Source organism: Petaurus breviceps, unplaced genomic scaffold (genome assembly GCF_028583685.1).
Source record: "Petaurus breviceps papuanus isolate PSGF00001 unplaced genomic scaffold, PetGlider_PUasm1.0 37, whole genome shotgun sequence".
Classification (NCBI taxonomy): Eukaryota; Metazoa; Chordata; class Mammalia; order Diprotodontia; family Petauridae; genus Petaurus; species Petaurus breviceps.
Window position 1 is genome coordinate 36,094,336 of NW_027186296.1, and position 21,650 is coordinate 36,115,985.

The 21,650-nt window shown below is 38.7% G+C and overlaps 1 protein-coding gene across 1 annotated transcript in view; it reads right to left on the reverse strand.

Moving 5' to 3' along the window:
- IQCH (IQ motif containing H) overlaps window positions 1-21,650 on the reverse strand; it is a 141,599-nt gene that overhangs the window by 56,463 nt on the left and 63,486 nt on the right. The window contains exon 7 of the mRNA XM_069097512.1: window positions 18,383-18,669. Coding sequence (XP_068953613.1) covers window positions 18,383-18,669 — 287 coding nt within the window. The remainder of the gene's footprint in view (window positions 1-18,382; window positions 18,670-21,650) is intronic.

The following is a 21,650-nucleotide window of genomic DNA, read 5'->3' on the forward strand; positions in this document are numbered from 1 at the left end:
ACCCTTACTGGGAAGATAAGCAATTAAATATAGGTTGTACATGTGTAGCTAAGCAAAACATTTCCATAGTGGATATATTGTGAAAGACTGGCTATATTTCCCTCCATCCTATCCTGCCCCCTACTTGTTCCATTCTCTACTTTGATCCTGTCCCTTTTCAAAAGTGGGTACTTCCAACTTCCCTGCCCCCCAGCCTGCCCTCCCTTCCATTATCCCCCCTCTCATCCCCTTCCCCCCAACTCTCCTGTAGGGTGAGATACCCTATTTAGTGAGTATGTCATTCCCTCCCTGGGCCAAATTCAATGAGAATAAGGTTGACTAATTCCCTTTTGCCCTCTGTTCTTCCCCTCCATTATAACAGTTTTCCCTAGCCTCTTCTATATGAGATAATTTACCCCATTCTGTCTCTCCCCATCTCCTCTCATTATATTCCTCTCTCACCTCTTAATTTCACCTTTTAAGTATCATCCCTTCCTATTCAATTGGTCCTGTGCCTTTTGTCTATGTATACCTGTACACATATATACACACACTCACATATGTATTCACATGCCCATATACCCTCATATATAGACATATATGTATGTATACACACACACACACACACACATATATATACACACATACATACATTTCTATTCCCTTCAACTATTCACATACTGAGAAAAGTTTCATAAGTTACAATTATTGTTTTTCCATGTAGGAATGTAAATTGTTCAACTTTGATAAGTTCCTTATGATTTCTTTTCCCTGTTTACCTTCTCATGCTTCTCTTGCTTCTTGTATCTGAATGTCAAATTTTCTATTCAACTCTGGTTTTTTCATCAAGAATGCTGGAAAGTCCTCTATTCCACTGAATGACCATATTTTCCCCTGAAACATGATACTCAGTTTTGCTGGGTAGGTGACTCTTGGTTTTAATCCCAGCTCCTTTGACCTCCGGAATATCATATTCAAAGCCCTTCAATCTCTCAAGTAGAAGCTGCCAGATCCTGTGTTATCCTGATTGTGTTTCCACAATATTGAAATTGTTTCTTCCTGGCTGCTTGTAATAGTTTCTCCTTGATCTGGAAATCCCGGAACCTGGCTATAATATTCCTAGGAGTTTTCTTTTTGGGATCTTTTTCAGGAGGTGATTGCTGGATTATTTCAACCTCTATTTTGCCCTCTGGTTCTAAAACATTAGGGCAATTTTCCTTGAGAAATTCTTGAAGGATGATTTCTAGGTTCTTTTTTTGATCATGACTTTCAGGTAGTCCAATAATTTTTAAATTATCTCTCCTGGATTTATTTTCCATTTCAGTGGTTTTCCCAATGAGATATTTCACATTGCCTTCTGTTTTTTTTATTTGTTTGGATCTGTTTAATAGTATTTTGATTTCTCATAAAGTCACTAGCTTCCACTTGCTCCAATCTAATTATGAAAGAATGATTCTCTTCAGTGAGCTTTTGAGATTCTTTTTCCATCTGACAAATTTGGCTTTTTAAGGCATTTTTCTCCTCATTGCCTTTTTGAGCCTCTTTTGCCATCTGAGTTAGTCTATTTTTAAGATGTTATTTTTTTTTAGTCAGGTTGTTGACTCTCCTTTCATAATTTTCTTGCATCATTCTCATTTCTCTTCCCAATTTTTCCTCCACTTTTCTCATTTGGTTTTCAAAATCCTTTTAAAGCCCCTCTATGGCCTGTAACCAGCTCATATTTTTCTTGGAAGCTTTTGGTGCAGGAGCTCCGACTTCACTGTCTTCCTCCTGTTCCATGCTTTGCTCCTTTTTGTCCCCAAAATAGGAGTCTAATGTTGGATTGCTCTGTTTGCTTTGCTTCCTTTGCTGCTCATGTTGCCCCTCAATTACTTGACTTTTGAGCCTTTTGCCACAGTAGAACTCTGCTACCAGAAAGGGGAGCTTTATCCCAGTTGTTGGGTTTTTTGCAGCTGCTGGAGCTTTTAGTTGGGTGCCCTCTCTGAAGCCTCAACATGCTCTGGCAAACTATTCACACACCCCAGGACCTGCACCCTAGACAGTGATCCCGATCCAAGCAGGTCAAAGCAAGAGTGATTACCTCTCAGACTGGCCACTTGGTCCCCCTACAATCTGCAGGCCAGGAGCTCTGAAGCAGCATGGCCACAGAGCCTCAGCTGCTTGTCGGCCTGGGGGGCAAAGGCCAGATTACACTCCTGAACTCCCTGTTCCTGCAAAATCTACACTGACCTCTCACTTTGTCTTTGGCATCTATGGGTTGATAATTCTGGAAACTGCCACAGCTGCTGGTGATCTGAAGTCCCTCCAGTAGGTGCTGGTCAGTCCGCCCTGGAGCTAAAACCTCCAGCTCACATGGGGCTGTGTTCTGCTCCAAGAGTGCTGTGCTTGCCCCTTTCTGCCAGCCTGCAGGGCTGTCTTCAGTGGGAGGTTAGCTTCTCTCTGTCATTTTGTGGGTTCTGTAGCTCCAAAGTTTGTCTAGAGTCATTTTTTACATGAATTGGGGGAGGTGGAAGCCAGTGCTGCAAAAGTCTTGTTTCCACTCAACCATCTTGTCTCTGCCCCTGTCCCATGTGGTCTTGAGACTACAGGTTCCCCATCCCTGCATTTAAACCCAGTGTTTTACTACCACACCACCTAGCTGCCTATTTTCTCTAGTTATCCTTGAGGATAAGGATGAAAATATGTGGGCTGGTGATAGTACAGCTGAACAAATTAAAAATCAGTTTAATATAAAGTATAGCTATTAATGGCTTGATATCAATTTGAAGGGAGTCCTTGAGTGGCCTGAGTATTCATTTGGTCATATCCTGTTCATCATTTTTATCATTGATTTGAATGAAAACATACATATCACCACTGTCAAATTTGCAGATAACCCAAAGGTAGGGTCCAACATGTTGGATTGCCTCAGGGATCAGTGAATATTTCATCACTGAAAGTCATTAAGTGAATGATCTCTTTGGGGGGAAGTTGTAGAGGGGATTCTAATTTATTTATACTTTGGGCTAGATGTGATTTTATTAATTCTCTGAATTGTGGGAAAATCTTTCATACTTATACTGATGCTTATCAGAAGTAATGTCATTTTCTATTTGCTTATTATCAATAAGAGGTATCTGTATTTGCCTGAAATTCACTGACACATCAATTTTTATTTAAAATTAACTTTGAATGGGAAATCTCAAAACTTAAACCTTGTTCTATAGCCACTAATTTAAGTACCAAGAAAAAAAAATTGATGTCAAGTATTTTGAAGACTCTTATTTTTTTCATCTTTTCATCAAGTCTTTCATCTCTCCCCCTACCTCTATGTCTTTCTTCTCACTGTCCCTCTAAATGGATGGTCTGAACATTGAAATGATTTGTATTCCAGAAGATGCCAAGTCATAAAGATGTCTTTAAAAATACCTTTTCCTCATTGTTCCTCATTATGTACTTTGTTGAATTTACTCTCTCATTTTGACATTGAATACTGAACTATAATAAACATGTAAACACCATTTTTATAAGCCTATTACAGGTTTCCAGGTTTAGTAATTCTATATGGTGCTTCGATAGCAATTCAATATAGTAATTCCATACTGTAATATAGTTATTCTCAATCTTTAATTTAAACACATAAATGTCAGGATTGGTAAATGATTTCCTTAGTTCAGAGCTGTTCTTTTAATGATACTACAAATGATCTCCAAAGGGGTTTTGTATAGATTTTCAAAGTAGAAAAACACTTGCTATATAGCTGCTATCAGGGAGAATTATTTCAGGCTGTCCCATTTGATAAAGAAAGCACATGACATACAGTAATAGTGGTTTCTTTTGAGTGGGGATCAACTACCCTCCATAGGTAGAGGGTAGACAATGGCTTGTCAGAAGAAGAGGCCCTTTCAAAAGTTGTGGAAATGTAGAATTAAAAAGAAAAAAGCTAACATTTATAAGGCACTTTAAGATGTGCACGGTGTTTTAATATATTAACTCATTTGGTTCTCATAACAACCTCAGAAAGTGGGTGTGGTTATTATCCAGATTTTATGGATGAGGAAACTGAGACTAAGAGAGGTTAAGTGACTGGCACAAATACATGGCCCCAGGGTTGGAAGAGATGTACTTATGCAGGTGAGATAAGGACCTCTCCAGCTGAGGTCTTCCCTAGTAAAGGCTGTTAGTCTAGTGACTTAGCCAGTATAAGTCAACAGTACCAGGAAAAATAAGACTGGTGATCTGACTGAGATTTGAGATTGGCCCCAGGCATCATTACTATTGCTATATTTGCAAAAGAAAACTGTGAAGTTTTATGAAATAGAAAATGAGTCGTAGTACCAAGGTAGGTAATAGGTAGCTAGGTAGTATAGTGTTTAGAGTGCTGGGCCTGAAGTCAGGAAGACCTGAGTTCAAATCTGGCTTCAAGCAGTTTACTAGCTGTGCAATCTTGGGCAAGTCACTTAACTGCTCTGTGCCTCAGTTTCCCCATCTGTAAAATGGGGATAATAATAGTACCTACTTCCCATAAGATGCTATTTGTAATGGGCTTAGCACAGTGCCTGGCACATAGTAGGGGTTATAAGGAATGCTAGTTATTATTATTATTATTATTATTATTATCATTATTTCAACTGGTATCTGAAGTTATATCTCTGAGCTTTTCCTGTTCTCTTTCCAAAAACTATATTCAAGGAAGGTAAAAGTTTCCTAACAATCAGCAACAAATGGCTTACAAATCTGGTCTCTGAATCTATTCTATGTATTACTGCTGTCTATTATATGCTCTTATATAGTAGTTATTTAGTTACAGTAGCCTTCTTGATGGTCTCCCAGCTTCCTGTCTCTCCTTGACTCTAATCCATATCATACATTGTTGCCAAATGTTAGCTTTCCTGATGCATAGGTCCTTTACATGCCACTCTGCTGCTCAAAAACCTTCAGTGGCTCCCTTCTGCCTATAGGACAACCCTATTAAAATTTCATCTTATTAGATATGGTTCAGTGTTCTAGTTTATTGAAATCCTTTTGGCTCCTGACTCTGCCATCAGAATGAGGGTGATACAAGCAGGGCCATGCAGATATTTCTTTTACCTGAGGTAGAATGCCAAAAGCTCCTATTGTGATAATTCTTAGGGACCCACCAAGAGCACAGCTAGGGAGATTTTAGGGAAAAGTGGATTATAAGAGATATCTCTTGCTATTGACATTGGCTAGGCTAAAGTGGAGAAATGAAACCAGGGTGTTCTGCTTCCCTTCATTTTGAACGATTTTTTCCCCCTCAGAATCAAGTTAAGTACATAAATTGAAAATGACTCAATATGCACCCAACAAGGCTTATTATCATCCTTAAAGAATTAGAGAATTGTAAAAGACAGTTCTGGAAGCAATCTTTAATTCGATCATAAGTTGAATAAATTGTGATACATTAATCTGTGATTTTATAATGTTGCCATGAAGACCAATAAGCATGAGGAATACACAAATTTGAAAGAGAATTTTGAAATAATGTTAAATGGGAAGAAAAAGGAAAACCAGAAGAATGGAGTACATACTAACCATGACTATATGTAAAGAAACATGAACCAAAATGAATAAATGAAGAATTGTAAGAGAAACTTAAAAGGAGTGACTGAAAAGTTATCATAGTTTATGTATTTAAATTAATTTAAATATAATTTTAGTTGGTTTTTTCTGATATTTAATGTGAAAATTTAAAAATAAAATGTAATTTTAAAAAACTACTCAGCTGACCAGCATGCTCCTTGTTTACAGTGATGGTCCATGTCAGTCAAGATAAAACTTGCCTTGGGAATTCTGAAACCCGGAAGCAAATTCTGGGGTGAGGTACCTTTCCGGTTTTATTGGGCAGATTGGTCACTGCCTTTCATCACAGTTGTGGATACATGAAGAAGGGAGAGGGACTGGGCACTTTCTTCAAGAAAGCATGCTATCAGTAGATCAAATTGGATTTCCTTGCTAGTTTACAAGGCATTTATGGCTTGGGACTCACCATTAATGGTGATATAACACCACCTTGCATTTTTGTAAAGTTCTTCAAGTGTTTTAAGCACTTTCACATTGGTTATCTCACTAGCACTGGCAGTAGCCCTGTAGGGTGAGTAGGGCAAGGATTACTATCCTTAATTTACAGATGGGAAAATGGGGGCCTAAAGATATTTAAATAGGTCCCATAGCTAGTCAGAGATGGAGCTTGGACTTGAATCCAAATTTATTGATTTCTGCTCTAGTACCTGAAAGCTAAAATAATAATAATAATCAGAGATGAACACGGTCACTTCTGCTGATCGCACCTCTAATGAGCTTTATTAGTTAAATAGCATAGTACTGACTCCTTCAAGAAATCAGTCTTTTTATTTATTTATAAGGGCTTGAGGAATTAAGCCCCAAATGTTTACACAATGTTTAGAAAAGTGAAATACATGCTTAAAAGGATTTGCTCATTGCTTAAACAATTCTATTTATGCAAAAGATTCATGTAACTTTATAAAGGTTTTCAGGGACTTTAAAGTATTTTAAATGTTCTGTTACACTGTACTAGTAACAGATGTTTAATGACATGTTTAAGTTTTTGTTTTGCTGAAAAAGCAATAGATTACTTGATATTTTCTTTAAAAATCACAACAAAAATCCCACAACTTTTAAGGCAGGTCTAAGACCCATAATTTCTCATGCCTCCCTGATGACAAATCAAGGGACTACTGTAAAATTCACATGACAATAGTGTAACAGCAAGATTTCTCATTTGCCTAAAAATAGAATCCTTTCCAAAGCACAATCTTTTGTGACACTTCTTGTTCTTTTTCATAATAAGACAGATGGTGTCAGTAATTGCCTATATATTTAATTAAGTAAAAAAGCTGCACGGGGAGGATTTGGCAAAAGTGGGAAATTTCAACTTATGCTATGAGGAAAAGGAGAAAGTGAAACAAGGCAGAAGCCCAAGGTTTATCATTGAGTATAGGAAATCTTATGTTTACCCCCTTGATAGCCATATGCTAATATATGGGGCTGCCATCTTCCTCCCTGTGGGGCTAAAGGTCCTTGTCCAAATGCTGAATGATGGGGGCTTTGCTGAGGAATTTCAGGTTTCAGGGTTATTTTTTGTTTGTTTGTTTTTGATTTGCAAACAGGTTTTTGACCAGCTAGAAGGTAATGGCTCCATCTGTTCTTTAAATCTCTGTCAAATGTTGACAGAATTCTTTCAGTGGCCATTCCAATTTCTCCTTTCAGACAGGCTGTTGCCCAGTTTTACATACCCTGCAGGCCAACCTTTCTGAAAGGGGAAAGGAATCTCAGGGAAGGCACTAGCTTCTGCTTCTGGTGGGTGGTTCAGGAAAACCAATTGGGCATTCGAAGTGCATTTGTTTGCTTTCCCACATAAATCCATCTTTTGGATCAATAGATACAAGGCACTTTCAGTTGCAGTTGTGACCTTCAACAAGTTATTTGACCTCTGAATCTCAGGTTTCTCATCGTAAAAATGAGGATAATAATCCCTGTCCTACCAATCTCACTGAGTAATGTGAGAAACAGATCAGATCATTCATTCACTCAACAAAATTTTTAAGCACTTACTGTGTGCATTGTGTAAAGTGCAAAAAGGGAAACAAAAAAGTATGATGCCTGCCCTCATGGAGTTTATAGTCTAGTAATGGATGTGAAAACACTTTGTAACCATATTATTGTTATTATTTAATTTAGCCATTTCTACCAAGACTCCTGAAACTTAAACAAATGCTATTACTTTATTAAGTTCATTGCATTTCAATCAGCAATTCTATAAAATTCTACAGACATTTGTTAAATACTTTCTGTGTGCAAAATACCTGCAAGATTTTCTTCTCTCCATTCTTATCCCTCTTCCAATCTATCCTTTATACCACTGTCAAATGCTTAGATCTGGTCCACCTTATGCACAGATCTGGTCATGATGATCTCCTGCTCAAACATCTTCAGCAGATTTCTCCTGCCTTGGGAGGAAAGTTAAAGCTCCTTTGTATGGAATTCAAGGCCCTCTACAGTCTAGTGATACCCTGCCTTTCCATTCTCATCTCATATTTCTCCTCTTCATGCACTCTACTCTGTTAAACTCAAACGTTCTCTGTCATTTGAATTACTCTGTGTTTTCTACCTGATTCGAGCCAGTTAGACCAGACCACCTTTTCCCTAGGGGACAAGAAGTAACATGCAGATAGGAATAGTTAGTGACTGATGGACATTCATGAGTGCATCCTGTGTTTCCAAAGGAATTCTATCAATCCTTGTGCTTAGCCTCATAGAAGACTTCTCATAACTCTTGTGTTCAGAGGTATCTGGGATTTCCTTACCCTAGAGTGAAGCAACCAGCTCTTTTTGTCTACCTCAATATAAAACAACATAAACCCTAATATCTATGGACCATAGGGAACTGGGTGAGGGTCCCAACCCATTTGGTTACCTGTATTTTATTTATATATAGATGAAGGTTTACTTCCCTGAGTCAGGTCAAAGTCAGCACCCAGGATGATAATAAAGCAGAGGGTGTGCCTATCTTATACCCTCTTGGTACAACTGAGTAAATACATAGCTTGTATATTGTTCAACAAACACTGTAGGTAGATACTGTATAGTCTAGGAAGGTATACCAATTGATGCATTCCAATCTCTATGTCCACCACTATCCAAGATTTATGTATGATATAATATTTACACATGCTTCTTCAGTTTCATACATATATTTCATGTGATGATATGCTATATTTTTTTTTGGAGGGGGAAGGTAGGGCAGTTGGGGTTATGTGACTTACCCAAGGTGACATGGCTAGTTTTTTGTGTTAAGTGTCTGATGCCATATTTGAACTTAGGTCCTCCTGACTCCAGGGCTGGTGCATCTATTCACTGTACCACCTAGCTGCCCCATGCTGTATTTTTTTTAATCTCCCCAACTAAACTCTAAATTTCCTGAGCTTTCTTGTGAGACAAGCCTGACTCAGGACAACCTCATGGCTCACGTTCAGGACTGGAGTAAGATAAGGTATGTCTTTATTTCTTGAAATCCGGAGCTTGCCAAATCTTCCTGCACAGAATGTCATCCTATACTCCCTTTTTTCTGGCTGGATTGCTACCCCTCCTTCAAAACCCAAATCAAATACTAGTTCTTCCTGTAAGTCTCCTGATAACCCAACTGGTAATTATCTTCATCCTCAGAGCTGACATTTCATATCTTTAATGAATTTATTACATGATGTGATCATGTAATATAGTTATCTGTGCTTTATGTCCTTACTAGGTTGTATGTTCTGTGAGGGCAGGAACCAAATCAATCTAAACTTTCTATCTCCCCCAGGGGGTAATGATTGTTGAGACTTACTTGGTCTTAGAGGCTTGGGCCTCTAATTTATTTAACTTCCTCCTGGTGTCTACATACAAACACCAGAACAGCAAAAGTCCCTAGCTTTAGTCTCTCAGGTTTGACACATGCCCTTTTAACTGGGGTACTAACATGGACACTAATAGAGGTACAGGGCTGTATCCAACTGAATCAAATCGGTATTCTTGAAGAATATCTTTTCCAAGTTATGGCTACACAGATTTCCTTTTGTTAACTATTAGATGGTCTATAAAGGCCGCATCTGATTCAGTCCTGAACCTGAACCTTGAGGCTGTCTAGGCTTGCCTCCCAAGAGACCTCAGGGGGTTTGGAGTTTAGTGGAAGAGATGAACAAAATACAGCATATATTCATGTGAAATATATTTATGAAACTATAGAAGCATGTGCAAATACCGTATCATACTTAAGTCTTTGACAGGATGCAATGCCACGTAGTGAACATGGAAATTGGGACCCATTGGTTGCAAGTAACAATCAACTACACTTCATTATTGGTGTTTGACAGTGGTGAAAAGGACATGAGTGGTCAGGAAGGCCCTTTCTCCCTTACAATTTTATAGCATTAAGTTGCTTCCCACTTGCCCTGCCCCACCTTGGTCAGTCTCTCTTGACAGCTTCAAATTGTTTTGGTTGAGGTTCGGTTTTGCTCTATGGCCCTTTTAATTTGACTTACTCCTAATTCAGGTCTAATCCTGACATATTCCACCCCTGCCTTCTCCCCAGGAGAGGCAAGTAGGACTAGGAAGGACACCAAGGTAAGTCACATTGCAGCCACTATCACCCCAGTGTTTCCAACACTACTATACAGGTAAAACCAGGTTAAAATTAACATAAAGGATAACCTTTAAGGGAGAAAGAAATTATTCATAAATTAACTTGCATGCTGAATTGTCAAAAAGATTTAGAGTTGGAAGAGACTTTGGAAGTCAGCTAGTCCAACCCCTTAATTTTGTAAAAGATGAAATTAAGACCCCAGAAAAGTTAAGTGAGTTACCCAAGGTCTCAGAGCTCACTGGTCATCGAATAACAGGACTGGTATACAAAATCATTTTATCTGACTCCAATCCAGGCGTCCACACTGGCTTTCACTAGTTAGAAGTCATTTTCTGCTTTTCCTCCAGATGCCTTTTCCAAGTCATTTTTCAATCACTAGTCAGTGGTGGAGATGGGGTTTCAGGGAAAAGGGGAGAAAGTAGAACCTGAAATGGTTGTCCCAACTGACCACTTCCTAGGGGATTGCTCTTGGTATAGTCCATCAGAAGGTCCTTAAATGAAGATAAAAAAGTGTGGATTTTCTTTGAAGGGAAATGAGGAGATTAAAAGCAGGCCTTTAAGAAGGGAAGTGACATTACCAAAGCAGGTCTTTAAAAGAAAAACAAGCATTCTTTTCTCCCCTTCTTAACTTAAAAAAAAAACACAACAAAAACAAAAGATGACTTGTTAGGTAGGGAATCAGGGAAGAATATATTCAGAAATGAAGGTGATATAATATATATATGTATATATGTATGTATATTAAAAGCTACTTCTAGAAAACTACTTGTAGGATGGGTTAGTCCAGGCAGGGGCTAAAGGAATGGGCTTTGTCTGTAGTTTTAGCCAAGACTTAAGATTTATTATCCAGTCCTGAATTCTGTGAACACATTTGTTTAAAGTAGAAGCCTTAATTTTGCTCTTAAGTCTAGTGCCTTGTACTGGACTGACAAAGATTCCTGCTAGTTGTCTGGTTCTGTGACAGAAGCAATCTTTGTCATTTTCACTGCGTAATATATCATCACCATCATCAGTGTCCCAGTACATTTTCTTTTCCTTTACAGTTTTCTCTCATTGACATCGATGTAGACTTTTTAAAAGTACAAGTCTTTTATTTTAATGTTTTAAAACCCTTTGGGGTCTATTTTCCCTTCACTAGGCATTAGCTTGTGATTAACTATGTGCTTATCATAGAATTTAAAAACAGTAAATAATAGGCAATTCCATATATATCCAAGGCCTATTAAATTTTAATTTAGAGGTATACTGTTAACCTTTATGTGCATGTATTTTATATAATGTGTATATGTGCACATATACATATGTATGGATGTACAAATACACACATATGTATTTATATATTTATAATATATATTTATTTTATATTTATACATATGTGTGTATATATATTTTAATAATAAGATGTAAATCTTATAGTGCTTTTTTGGAGAATGTCTTCTGTACTTTTGAAAAAAGAGGCAGTGAGATCTAGGAAAAAGGAAAAGAAAAGAAATAACTGAAATGAATCCTGGCAATACACTGCTTTGTGTACTTCTTTAGTAAGTCATTAGACCTCTGCTGGTCTTGTTTTTTCATTCTGAAAAGTGGATTTAATAGTTTTTGCAATTTTTGCAATTTTTTTAATAGATTTTTGCAAATCTCTCATCCCTAGGATTAATGATGTGATGGAACAGTATCCTGAACTTCCTAGAACTGATGCCATGTGGCTACCTATGTAAGTGTGGGGAGGCAGGGTCTGAATTTCAATCTTCCTGGCTTTAAGTATAGCCCTCCCTCCACTATTTGATACTGTGTCTCTGAAATACCCATTGTTGCCTCTAATCTATTATAGCAATCATTTTCTGGTCAAGTCACTTGACAGTCTTCTCTTGCCATTTACTTAAATCTTTTATGATTATTTAACCTAGCAAATATTTTAATCCTGTCTCCCCCACCCCCAACTAGACTATAAATAACTGGAGGGCAGGTACCATTTATTTTACTCCTTTATATCCCCTGCAGTGTCCAGCATATAGGCAGTGATGTATTGTTAACTTTTCTTGAGTTTCCTGAAAGGGAATAGGCAAGTATGGCCAACCTAGATCTTGGGGTCATAGGTTTTGATCTGTAAAGTACCCTAGAGACACAAGCCCTGGCCCCTGCCCTCCATGAGTCTTTTGTTCTGGCACTGAGGAGGTCTCCTTAACCAGGCGTTTACATTATCTGGATAAAGTTAGTTCTTGATAAATAGTGAACTCATTTCACTTATCTCCCTAGTGAAGAGCAGTGTCTGGGTTTGCCCCTTCACCTTTGTGTTTCTAACCCCCGCTGCTCCTCTGTTCCATCTCCAGTTTGGCTTAGGACTTCCTTTGCTTGTTCTTCCATCACCTTTCCTGCCAGCTCCATATGCTGCCATTACTGGCTCTCAGGTGCATGTGTTTTCTTTGGAGGAGCCCTATGACTGTTCAAGTTTCCCTTCAGGGAGCCAAGTCTGACCTCCTTTCTATGGTTCTCTTTTTTCTTCCTTATTTTCCAATTCTTCTTTGCTATCTTCATTTGTCTATGCCTTCTCTCTCCCTTCTAAGAGCCTGGCAAAATGTTTATTGCCTGACTATTTTAAAAGCCAAGTGCAAGAGAAAAATCCAGTTGCATTAACTGACTGAGGATTAATCACTCATCCTCTATGCAATCAATATTACAGAGAGCAAAGTGAATACCCAGGACCAGGTTAGTTCAGACCTTATCAAAGAGCTATCCATATCTAGGGAACTTGAGGCCTGATTAACCCAACATCATTAATTCCAGAGCAAAGTTCTCATTGGCAGGAGCAGTGTTGCCCAGAACAATTCCTGGGACATACATAGCACCTATAATTAAAAACTAAATCGTTGTGGGGCAGTTTAGAGAAAGATGAAGCAAAGTTTGAAGAGTAGAGAAAGCAATAATTTTTGAAATATGGGTAGTGTTTGACTAGGCAGAGGGGAGAGGAAAATGTATTCCAGGTGTGTGTGTGTGTGTGTGTGTGTGACAGAGAGAGGGAGAAGAGGGGGCAACAACATGAGCAAAGGTTTAACCTCTTTTGAAATTATCTATTTCCAAGAGTGCTACACTTGCTGGGCTCTGTTTGATTCTTATTATATCACAAACAAGCACACACAAACACAATAGATTATTTCATTTTGTCTATGGTTCTGCATTGTCAAAACAGTTCCTAAGAAGGCAGTTATGGATTTTTTTTAACTTTTCTAATCTACAGAATCAGATTATCAGTTGAACCACATGACACACTAAGGAGGATTACAATTATGATTATCTAATAATCTAAATGCTTCCAATTGCAATAACTCTTAACCTAAGTGTATCTTGCTTTAATAGCAAGTAACTAAATGTTAAAAACCAATAGGATAATAAAGACAGAAAATATATCTATACAGAAATACAACAGAAAGCAACCTTTTAGTCTTCCTTGACATAATGGTAGGCCTTTCATTACCTTCTCATTATTATTATTATTTTTTCTACCTTGCTAAAGAGAATAGAAGAAACAGAGGGAGAGAGAACTTGATGATGAAACTTAGCAGTTAAATAATGCAGAACATCATTTTGCTGCTTCTATGCTGGCAAAGCAGGCCATCTGGAACACCAACAGACATCACAGCACTCACTTTGCACAGGAGCATGGTGGGCAATTTTCAAAACTGCCAGAGAATAAACCAAGGGTTTTACAAATAATTACATGATCATAGGACTGAAAGCTGAAAGGGACCTTAAAGGTCATCCAGGCCTTTTACAGATGACAAAATCAAGGTCTAGACAGGGGAAGTAACTTGCCCATGGTTAACAGGTAGGTATACAAGTTGTGTGACTCCACATCTGGAGGTTTTCCCTGACATGACCTTCACATCCTTTAAGTGTAGAAGCAGAGCACATATTACTTGCCAGTACTCAACATTCATCCATTTAAGAAGCATATGTGTGCCACTGCTCTCTCTACCTGTATGACTACTCCTTCTCAGGCTCCTTTATTGGGTCTTCATCCATGTCATGCCCACTAACTGCAGGAATAGTGCTGTCCTGAGCCTTCCTTCTTCTCTCTACGCTCTTTCACTGGGCAATCTCATCAGCTCTCACAGGTTCATTCATCAACTCTATGCAGATGACTCCCAGATCTATATATCCATCCCTAGTCCTTTTTACAGATTTCCAATCTTGTGTCACCAGCTACTTTTTGAACATTTGGAACAGGACATCTAGTAGGCATCTTAAGCTTGATTAGACCCAAAGAAAAATCATTACCTTTCCACCCTAACCTACCTTTCTTTTGAACTTCCTTATTACTCTTCAGGGCAACATCCTCTTCCTAAGTCACCAAAGTTCATATCCTTGGTCTCATCCTCAGTTTCTCATTCTCACTCATTCCATATACCCAAGGAGTTTCCAAATTTTATTTTGATTTCCACAACATTTCATATATCTATATCTATATATATCCCCTTCTCTATACCCATACGGAGGTTACCTTAGCTGAAGTACACCATCATCTCTTGCTTGGACCATTGCAATAGGGTCCTAATTGTTTTCCCTGCCTCATGTCTCTTTCCATTCCAATTCATCCTCTACCCAGCTGCTAAAGTGATTCTCCTAAGCACAGTTCTGACCATGCCACCCCCTCAACCTCCCACTCAATAAACTAGTGGCTCTTTATCACATCTAGGATCCAATACAAACCCCTTTATTTAGTATTTAAAGCTCTTTTCATGCTGGCACCTTCTTGTCTTTGCAGTTTTCTTACACATCACATCTCTCAATGTGCTCTACAATTCAGGCATATTGGCCTGTTTTCTGCTCTTCTTGCACTATGTGCCATCTCCCATCTCTGTGCCTTTGCCTTAACTGTGCCCTATGCCTGGATGACTCTCCCTCATCACCTTTATCTCTTGGAATCCCTGGCTTTCTTCAAGACTCAGTTCAAGCACCACTGGCTGTAGGTGGCCTCTCCTGGTCTCTCCTCTCCTCCTTCTTCTCCCTGAAGTTGCTAGTGCCTTTCCCTCTTGGGTTACCTTTTATCTTTTGCATAGATCTCATAGATTCCTATATTAAGTACTTGCTAGCTCCCCCATCAGAATGTAAGACAGAGAATCTTTTTTTCTTTTTTTTTTGTGCGTGCCCCAAGTTCTTCGCTGGCACATAGAAATAAATGTTTATCGATTGGTTGGTTGATTGATTATACAGTACAGCACTGTGCTAGATTTACAAAGTAAAGCCAAAAAGGAGTCCAGCAAAGACATATGCCTCAGTGACCAGCAGATACAGTACAAAAATAAGAATGAAGCTGGCAAGTACAGAGGTCTTGTGGTTGTTTCATGGATTAAATAGCTCGGTGCTGGGACCAAAGACTCTCCTAAAGAGGAAACTACCTTCCACAGGAGGTGGTGCCTGAGCTGAGTCTTGGAGGGAGGCAGAGATCTAAGAGGGGAAGGTGGTAAGAGAGAACAACTTTAGCCAAAAGCCTGAAGAACAAACTGACCTTTATGGGGGCAGATAGTAGTTTTCCCCCAGTGTCATCACTGATTATGTTAGGGCTTTTACTTTTTTTTTTTCCTAAAAGTGCTATAGCAGAAAAAACCTTATGGTTTTAAAATAAAAGAATCTTCTCTTTTTAGGAAGAAATAGCATTCCAGATAAGAATTTCAGCTAAAGCTAGAGGCTGGAAATAGAAAAAGAAGAAACTCCCATTTTAACCAAAACCCTGGGCACAAACTGATCTTTATGGGAGTGGGGATATTGAGCTTCCTCATTAGTGTCATAACTGAGTATGTTAAGGCTTTTGTCTTTTTCTTCTTTTTTTTTTAAATAAGGAAAATGACTTTTTTTTGAGGCAATTGGGGTTAAGTGACTTGCCCAGGATCACAGAGCTAGTAGGTATCTGAGGCCAGATTTGAACTTAAATTCTCTGGACCCCAGGGCCAGTGTTCTTTCCACTGTACCATCTAGCTACCCCTTCTGTCTTTTTCTAGAAGAGCTGTAGTAGAAAAAGTCTAAGAACTTTTAATGAAAAGTGTCCACTCTTCCTGAAAGGAAGAAATAATACTTTAAGAAAGAACTTGTAACAGAAAGCACCCTAGCATGCCCAGGATGGCCTGCTAACACAGGTTCTTTGATCTGCTTTTAAAGGAAAGACTGCTAAAAAAGGGGTTAACAAAACTATTTTGAATTACATTCACTAGTTTAGGGGAAAGGTCAGCACTCTGAACATGGAGAAAATACAAGCAGAGAAAATAGCACAAAGATCAACAGATAGGGCTCCAGCTGTCTGACATAGCAATATTGCTATACACTTTACATACATCATTGGATTGAGGGAACACAGACATGGGCTCTGAACAAATTGCCACTCAGAGTCTTGACCAAGAAATCAAAAGATCCTTCTCATGAGCAAACCCCCAAAACAAAATGCCAACCTTCTAGAATATATAGCAAAGACTCAGCCCCTGATTGGCTCAGAGCCAGAAGGCACAAAACCTACTTGATTCAACAGAGCTGTGAATTATCAGGGTTCAGAGGACATTAATCCTTCAGATGTTTACAATTTAGCCTGAGCCTGGGAAACTGAACTCTAAAAAAAAAACAACAAAAATTCCACCTTGCTTGTGCTTACAGAACTTTAGCTAAAACCAGAGGCTTGAAGCAGAGAGGTCCTCCATAACCATGTGTCCATTGGGCCTGGCAATGATCATTGAAACAAAGGAATAATTTTGATCTGGAGCTGTGAGAGACTGGTTGAAAAGAACACACAACAAAGACTAAGTATCTGACAGAGAGTGCTCTTGGCAAAGATTGAACTTCACAGGAAACCAGCAGCAAGTAGTCTTAGAGGTAACAGCTCAGTCATACTGCCAAAAATCTTTGGTGGTCCTGAAGCATCACAGGTGTGAGGTGCTCCTCCACCTGTGTACCTTGGCTATGCATATTCCCTGTATGTGATAGTCTTCCCATTAACAGCATATTTGTGGCACAATGTGGCCTAGGTTTATACTCAGGATGTTTTAGCTCTACTTTTCTTACTATGCTATTCCATTAAATGCCTTTGTTTTGAGATACTTGCATCCTCTTGTTCAGAAGATATAATGCCAGCAGTGGGGGCTCCTAAGCTGCAATTTTGAGAGTGTAGGAGTCTACAGAATAACTTGAATCTGGGGACAGCATTTTCAAGGGAGCCCTATAAGAACTGTAGGTTGCCCCAAGTTGTTACAAATACTTTTAAAATATAAGTAGAAAACCTCTTTCTGATCTTATATAGTACTTTGTTTTATGCCTTCTAATGCACTAGTTTGTATAGCTATCTGTGAAGATCTTTTATTAGATATGTAAACTTCATGCGGGTTTTCCTGAACCTGTTATTTCCCCTAGCACTAAACACAGGACCTAATAAATGTTTGCTGGATTAAAATGCACAGAAGATGGCTGGGATGAATGTTGGGAATCATAGTTTTTTACAGCTGGGAGGGACCTTAGAGATCAATCTCAATGCTTTCATTTTGTAGAAAAGGAAACTGAGGCCCTGGAATTTTAAATGAATTATCCATATTTTCACAGATAGTGGATTAGGTTTCAAACTCATAACTGATTCCATGAAACATCATTTAGGATTGAAATTCCAGACCATCAGTGAAGATATAGCATAAAATGCTGTTGCAAGAATCCGATTATCTAACCTTAAAACAAATGCACATAGATGTGCTTTTAAAAAGAAAAAAGAAAAGAACTGTGTGAAGAAGCTACTAATTGAGATTTTAAATTGGATTTTACAGCTAGAGAAATGAAGTACAGAAGGGTTAAAAGTGACTTTATCTTAAGCCTCAAAGAAAACCATTGGTAATGCCAGGAATAGAAAAGAAATAAGGACTTGTGACTCCATCCTAATGATAGATTTTGTATTTTAGGACAGACTTCAGACTTATTGATTCCCAGGGCAGCATAAAATATTTTCTCTGTAGGAAAAATATTTTGAGACTTCTTATTGAGTATAGAATGAAGTTGCTAATCCAGGCAATTTTCACTGTATGATTATGGCATCTGGCTTCATATCTTTGGGTCTAAACTTTGGTCTAAAAAGGTAATGGGCTTGACCAACGTGTACGACATATTTAGAGAAACAGATTGCTCAGATGTTTACTGAATCTGAGAGGTACTTAAGCCCTCCTATTCTATGTTGTACTATGATGGGAAGTTGGAAGTCATAACGTGTTCCAAAATTTCACAGGGCTTTGTTAAACTCACCTGCTGTTCCAAGGTTTCTGGATGGATAAAGGTCACCAGGTCAATAGAGATATAACCAATGATGCCTCTATCTTTACAGGCATTTCCTATTTGAAAACATAATGTGTTGAGAGCCTCTGGATCAGTTGATGATTGGGGCATGGTGCTGCCAGAGGAGAGCAAAGGGCCATCTGCATGGAGCTGGTCCCCTGTTGAAAGCATCTTTATTTCTCCTGTTGGCTCTATCAACATATCCACAATCAAGTTGGTGACATTTTCAACGGGTGGAAATGCCTCGATCACACCACCTGGAGGAAAGAGTATGAGATTCATAAAAGTGGTAAAAATATAGGCACATCTCAACCAAGATCATTTACTGTCTTCCTAAAACAGATTATTAAGTGAAACAATGTTACAGGAATGGAGCTGAGCATTGGTTGAGGATGGAAAAGCTGCTAGTGTAGAGGTAAGGTAAGCTTAGGGTGAGAAGGGGAGCAGGAGGAGAAGTGTAGACTATGATGGTCTGATGTCAACTATTGGCCAAATGTGTTTTGAGTGGATTTGGGGATATTATTGTAGACATTTAGTTATAATGTTGAGGACTTTCTTCTGTAGTACATCATTAGCTGGGAACAATATTATATGGATATACTTGCATCCATATTGATTTTTTCCCCCATATTGACTTTCCCTAGTTTGTCATAGACTGTTAGAACTGGAGGGAACTTTAGAGGCAAATCTAGTCCAGGGGTTCTAAAACTGGCATCTGTGAGCTTGTTTTGTAAAAATAATAATTATTATATTTCCTTCATAATCCTACTTACTTTATGTATTTTAAAACATTATTTTGAGAAGGGGCCCATAGGATTCACCAGACTGCCAAAGGGGTCCACAACCCTCCAAAATGGTTAAGAACCTGTGGTCTGGTCAAATCCCCTTAATTTATAGCTGAGAGATTAAAGTCCAGAGACATGGAGGGATCTGGTTGACGTCACACAGCCAGAAAGTGGTAGAGATGGAACTAAGGACCCAGGTCTCTGTGCCTCTTAGTCTAGTGTTTATTCCAGTAAACTACACTCCTTCCCAAGAGGTAATACGAGGGTCCCAATTTAGGAAAAGATGACTGCTCATGTAACAAGACCTTAAGAGAACTATGGGGGAGTCCTTGTTTAAAATTTTCTCTTCAACAGTCCATTATAGTGCCTGAAGTTCCACCAATAGAGATTAAGTTGTTTTGATTTAGAAGATGTTGTTTTTTTTCAGTAGCTTCCTATTCAGATTCAAGAAAGCTTGACAAGCTAGTTAGATCCTGTGGGGATAGGATTCTGGAGAGATGCCCAGAAAAGAGAGGCAGGAGAGACCCTGAGAAAGTATCAAATACATATTCTCTACTTATAGAATTATATATAGATGGAAGGAGACCTTACAGGTTATCAGAAGCATACCCTCATTTACAGATGTGGAAACTGAGGCCTAGAAGGGTAAAGTGATTTGCTCAGAGTCATATAAAGAGTAAATGCCAGAGCTACAATTTGAATGAATTTGAATTTGACTCTAAATTCTGCTTTGCTTATCTTAGGGCTCACTGTCCACAAGTCTAAGCAATAGGCTTTGAGTGGGAGTTGTTCCATTAAATACTAATAATTTAGATCAGCTCCTCGAATACATGGGTGAGCTCCAATTTGTATAATATAGGAGTTCTTAATCTCATTGTGTGTCTTGGTCCCCTTTGGAAGCCTGGTGAAGCCTGTGGACCACTTCTCAGAATAATGTTTTAAGTGCATAAAATAAAATACATAGGATGACAAAGGAAATCCATCATACTCAAATAAAGTTGTGAAAATATTAAAAAACAGAAAAACCAAACAAACCCACAGATCTGGACAAAGGATATGCTTCTTTAAGAGGAGCCTACTGGAATGTTCCACAATTTAAATGCTAGATAAAGATGTTTTTATAGAGTAAACAACCTTCATGATAGATTTTGTTGTCATCTTTGTGTGTCAATTCTTCAGGTGACTTCCTTTACAAAATATTTAATTTCAACTCAATGTACTTTACCTTCCCTATTCTTGTCACCACCAGAGTTTTCTCATTGAAACCAGGGCTTTTTTTCCTTCGGAAGCAAATTCATTCTTGTTTTATTTTCAGTTACCTACCCTAGCAAAATCCCATGACAATTTAGAAATCAAATAGAGCCTCTGTATTCTTCAAAGGAAAAAAATAGGAATAGAGCAGGGGCTGCTGGAGTATTAGCATATTTTCTTTCCTAGAGAAGCCTCATTAGTTTGACCTGAAAAGAACTCACAAGCTCCCTGTATCAGCAATGCCATATTCACAATGCCTATGAAGATTACAAATATGCTGATATAATTATCCATCACAAAATACGTCATGCTTGCCACATGGGGGAATAAACTAGAAAATTTATTAAGATACCAAAAGACTGAGTCCCAAAACCAGAAAGTGAAAGCCATCAGAGTAGTTATGACATTGGCACAGGTAGATAAAGTAGAAAGCACCCACATTTTCAAGCCTTTAAAACAGAACAGGCTACCTCAGGCAAAGGTCCTCCTCTCCCCACTCACAGCAACCACCCAGCGTCCGGGAAGCGTGCTCCCAGCAGCTCCTGCCCCTGGCAGTCCTCAGCAGGAGTCCTTAGCAGAAATTCTGGCTAACTCAAAAAGGGCTTTGCGCTGCCGCTGCCTCTGCTGCTGCTGCCACCGTCGCCACCACCGCCATCCACCGCAGGAATGCTAGCTTGGCTTCCGCTTCCTCTTGCTCCGCCCCTTCCTGCTACGTCAGCAAGTCCAATGGGGCATGGAAGATCTTTAAATCCCATAACCCTTACACTCCCTTTCACCACTTCCTGGCAGTGGGGGGGAACCCCTTATGGTTATTGTTTTTCATGGCCCAGCTTCTGCCCTGCATCTAGCCCTGACCCTTGTTTCCCAACATTAATAAAACATAAAAGTTACATGTTTCTGAGCTCACTAAATGAATAGTCTACCTAAGTTAGGGATGGATTGCTGTTTTATTTGGTGGAGGGAATATCTCCATTATTGAAATAATGGATTCTTGACATATTGAAATATCTAATCTTGATCTACATTATAGATGTGTGTGTGCATTTCAAATGTATGGAGAGACAATAAGCTATATACACACATATAGTTATAGCTATATAGCCATACGTTATAATATGTATTGTATATGTGTGTTTGTGTGTATATTTAGAGGGGGGGAGAGAGAGAGAGAGAGAGAGAGAGAGAGAGAGAGAGAGAGAGAG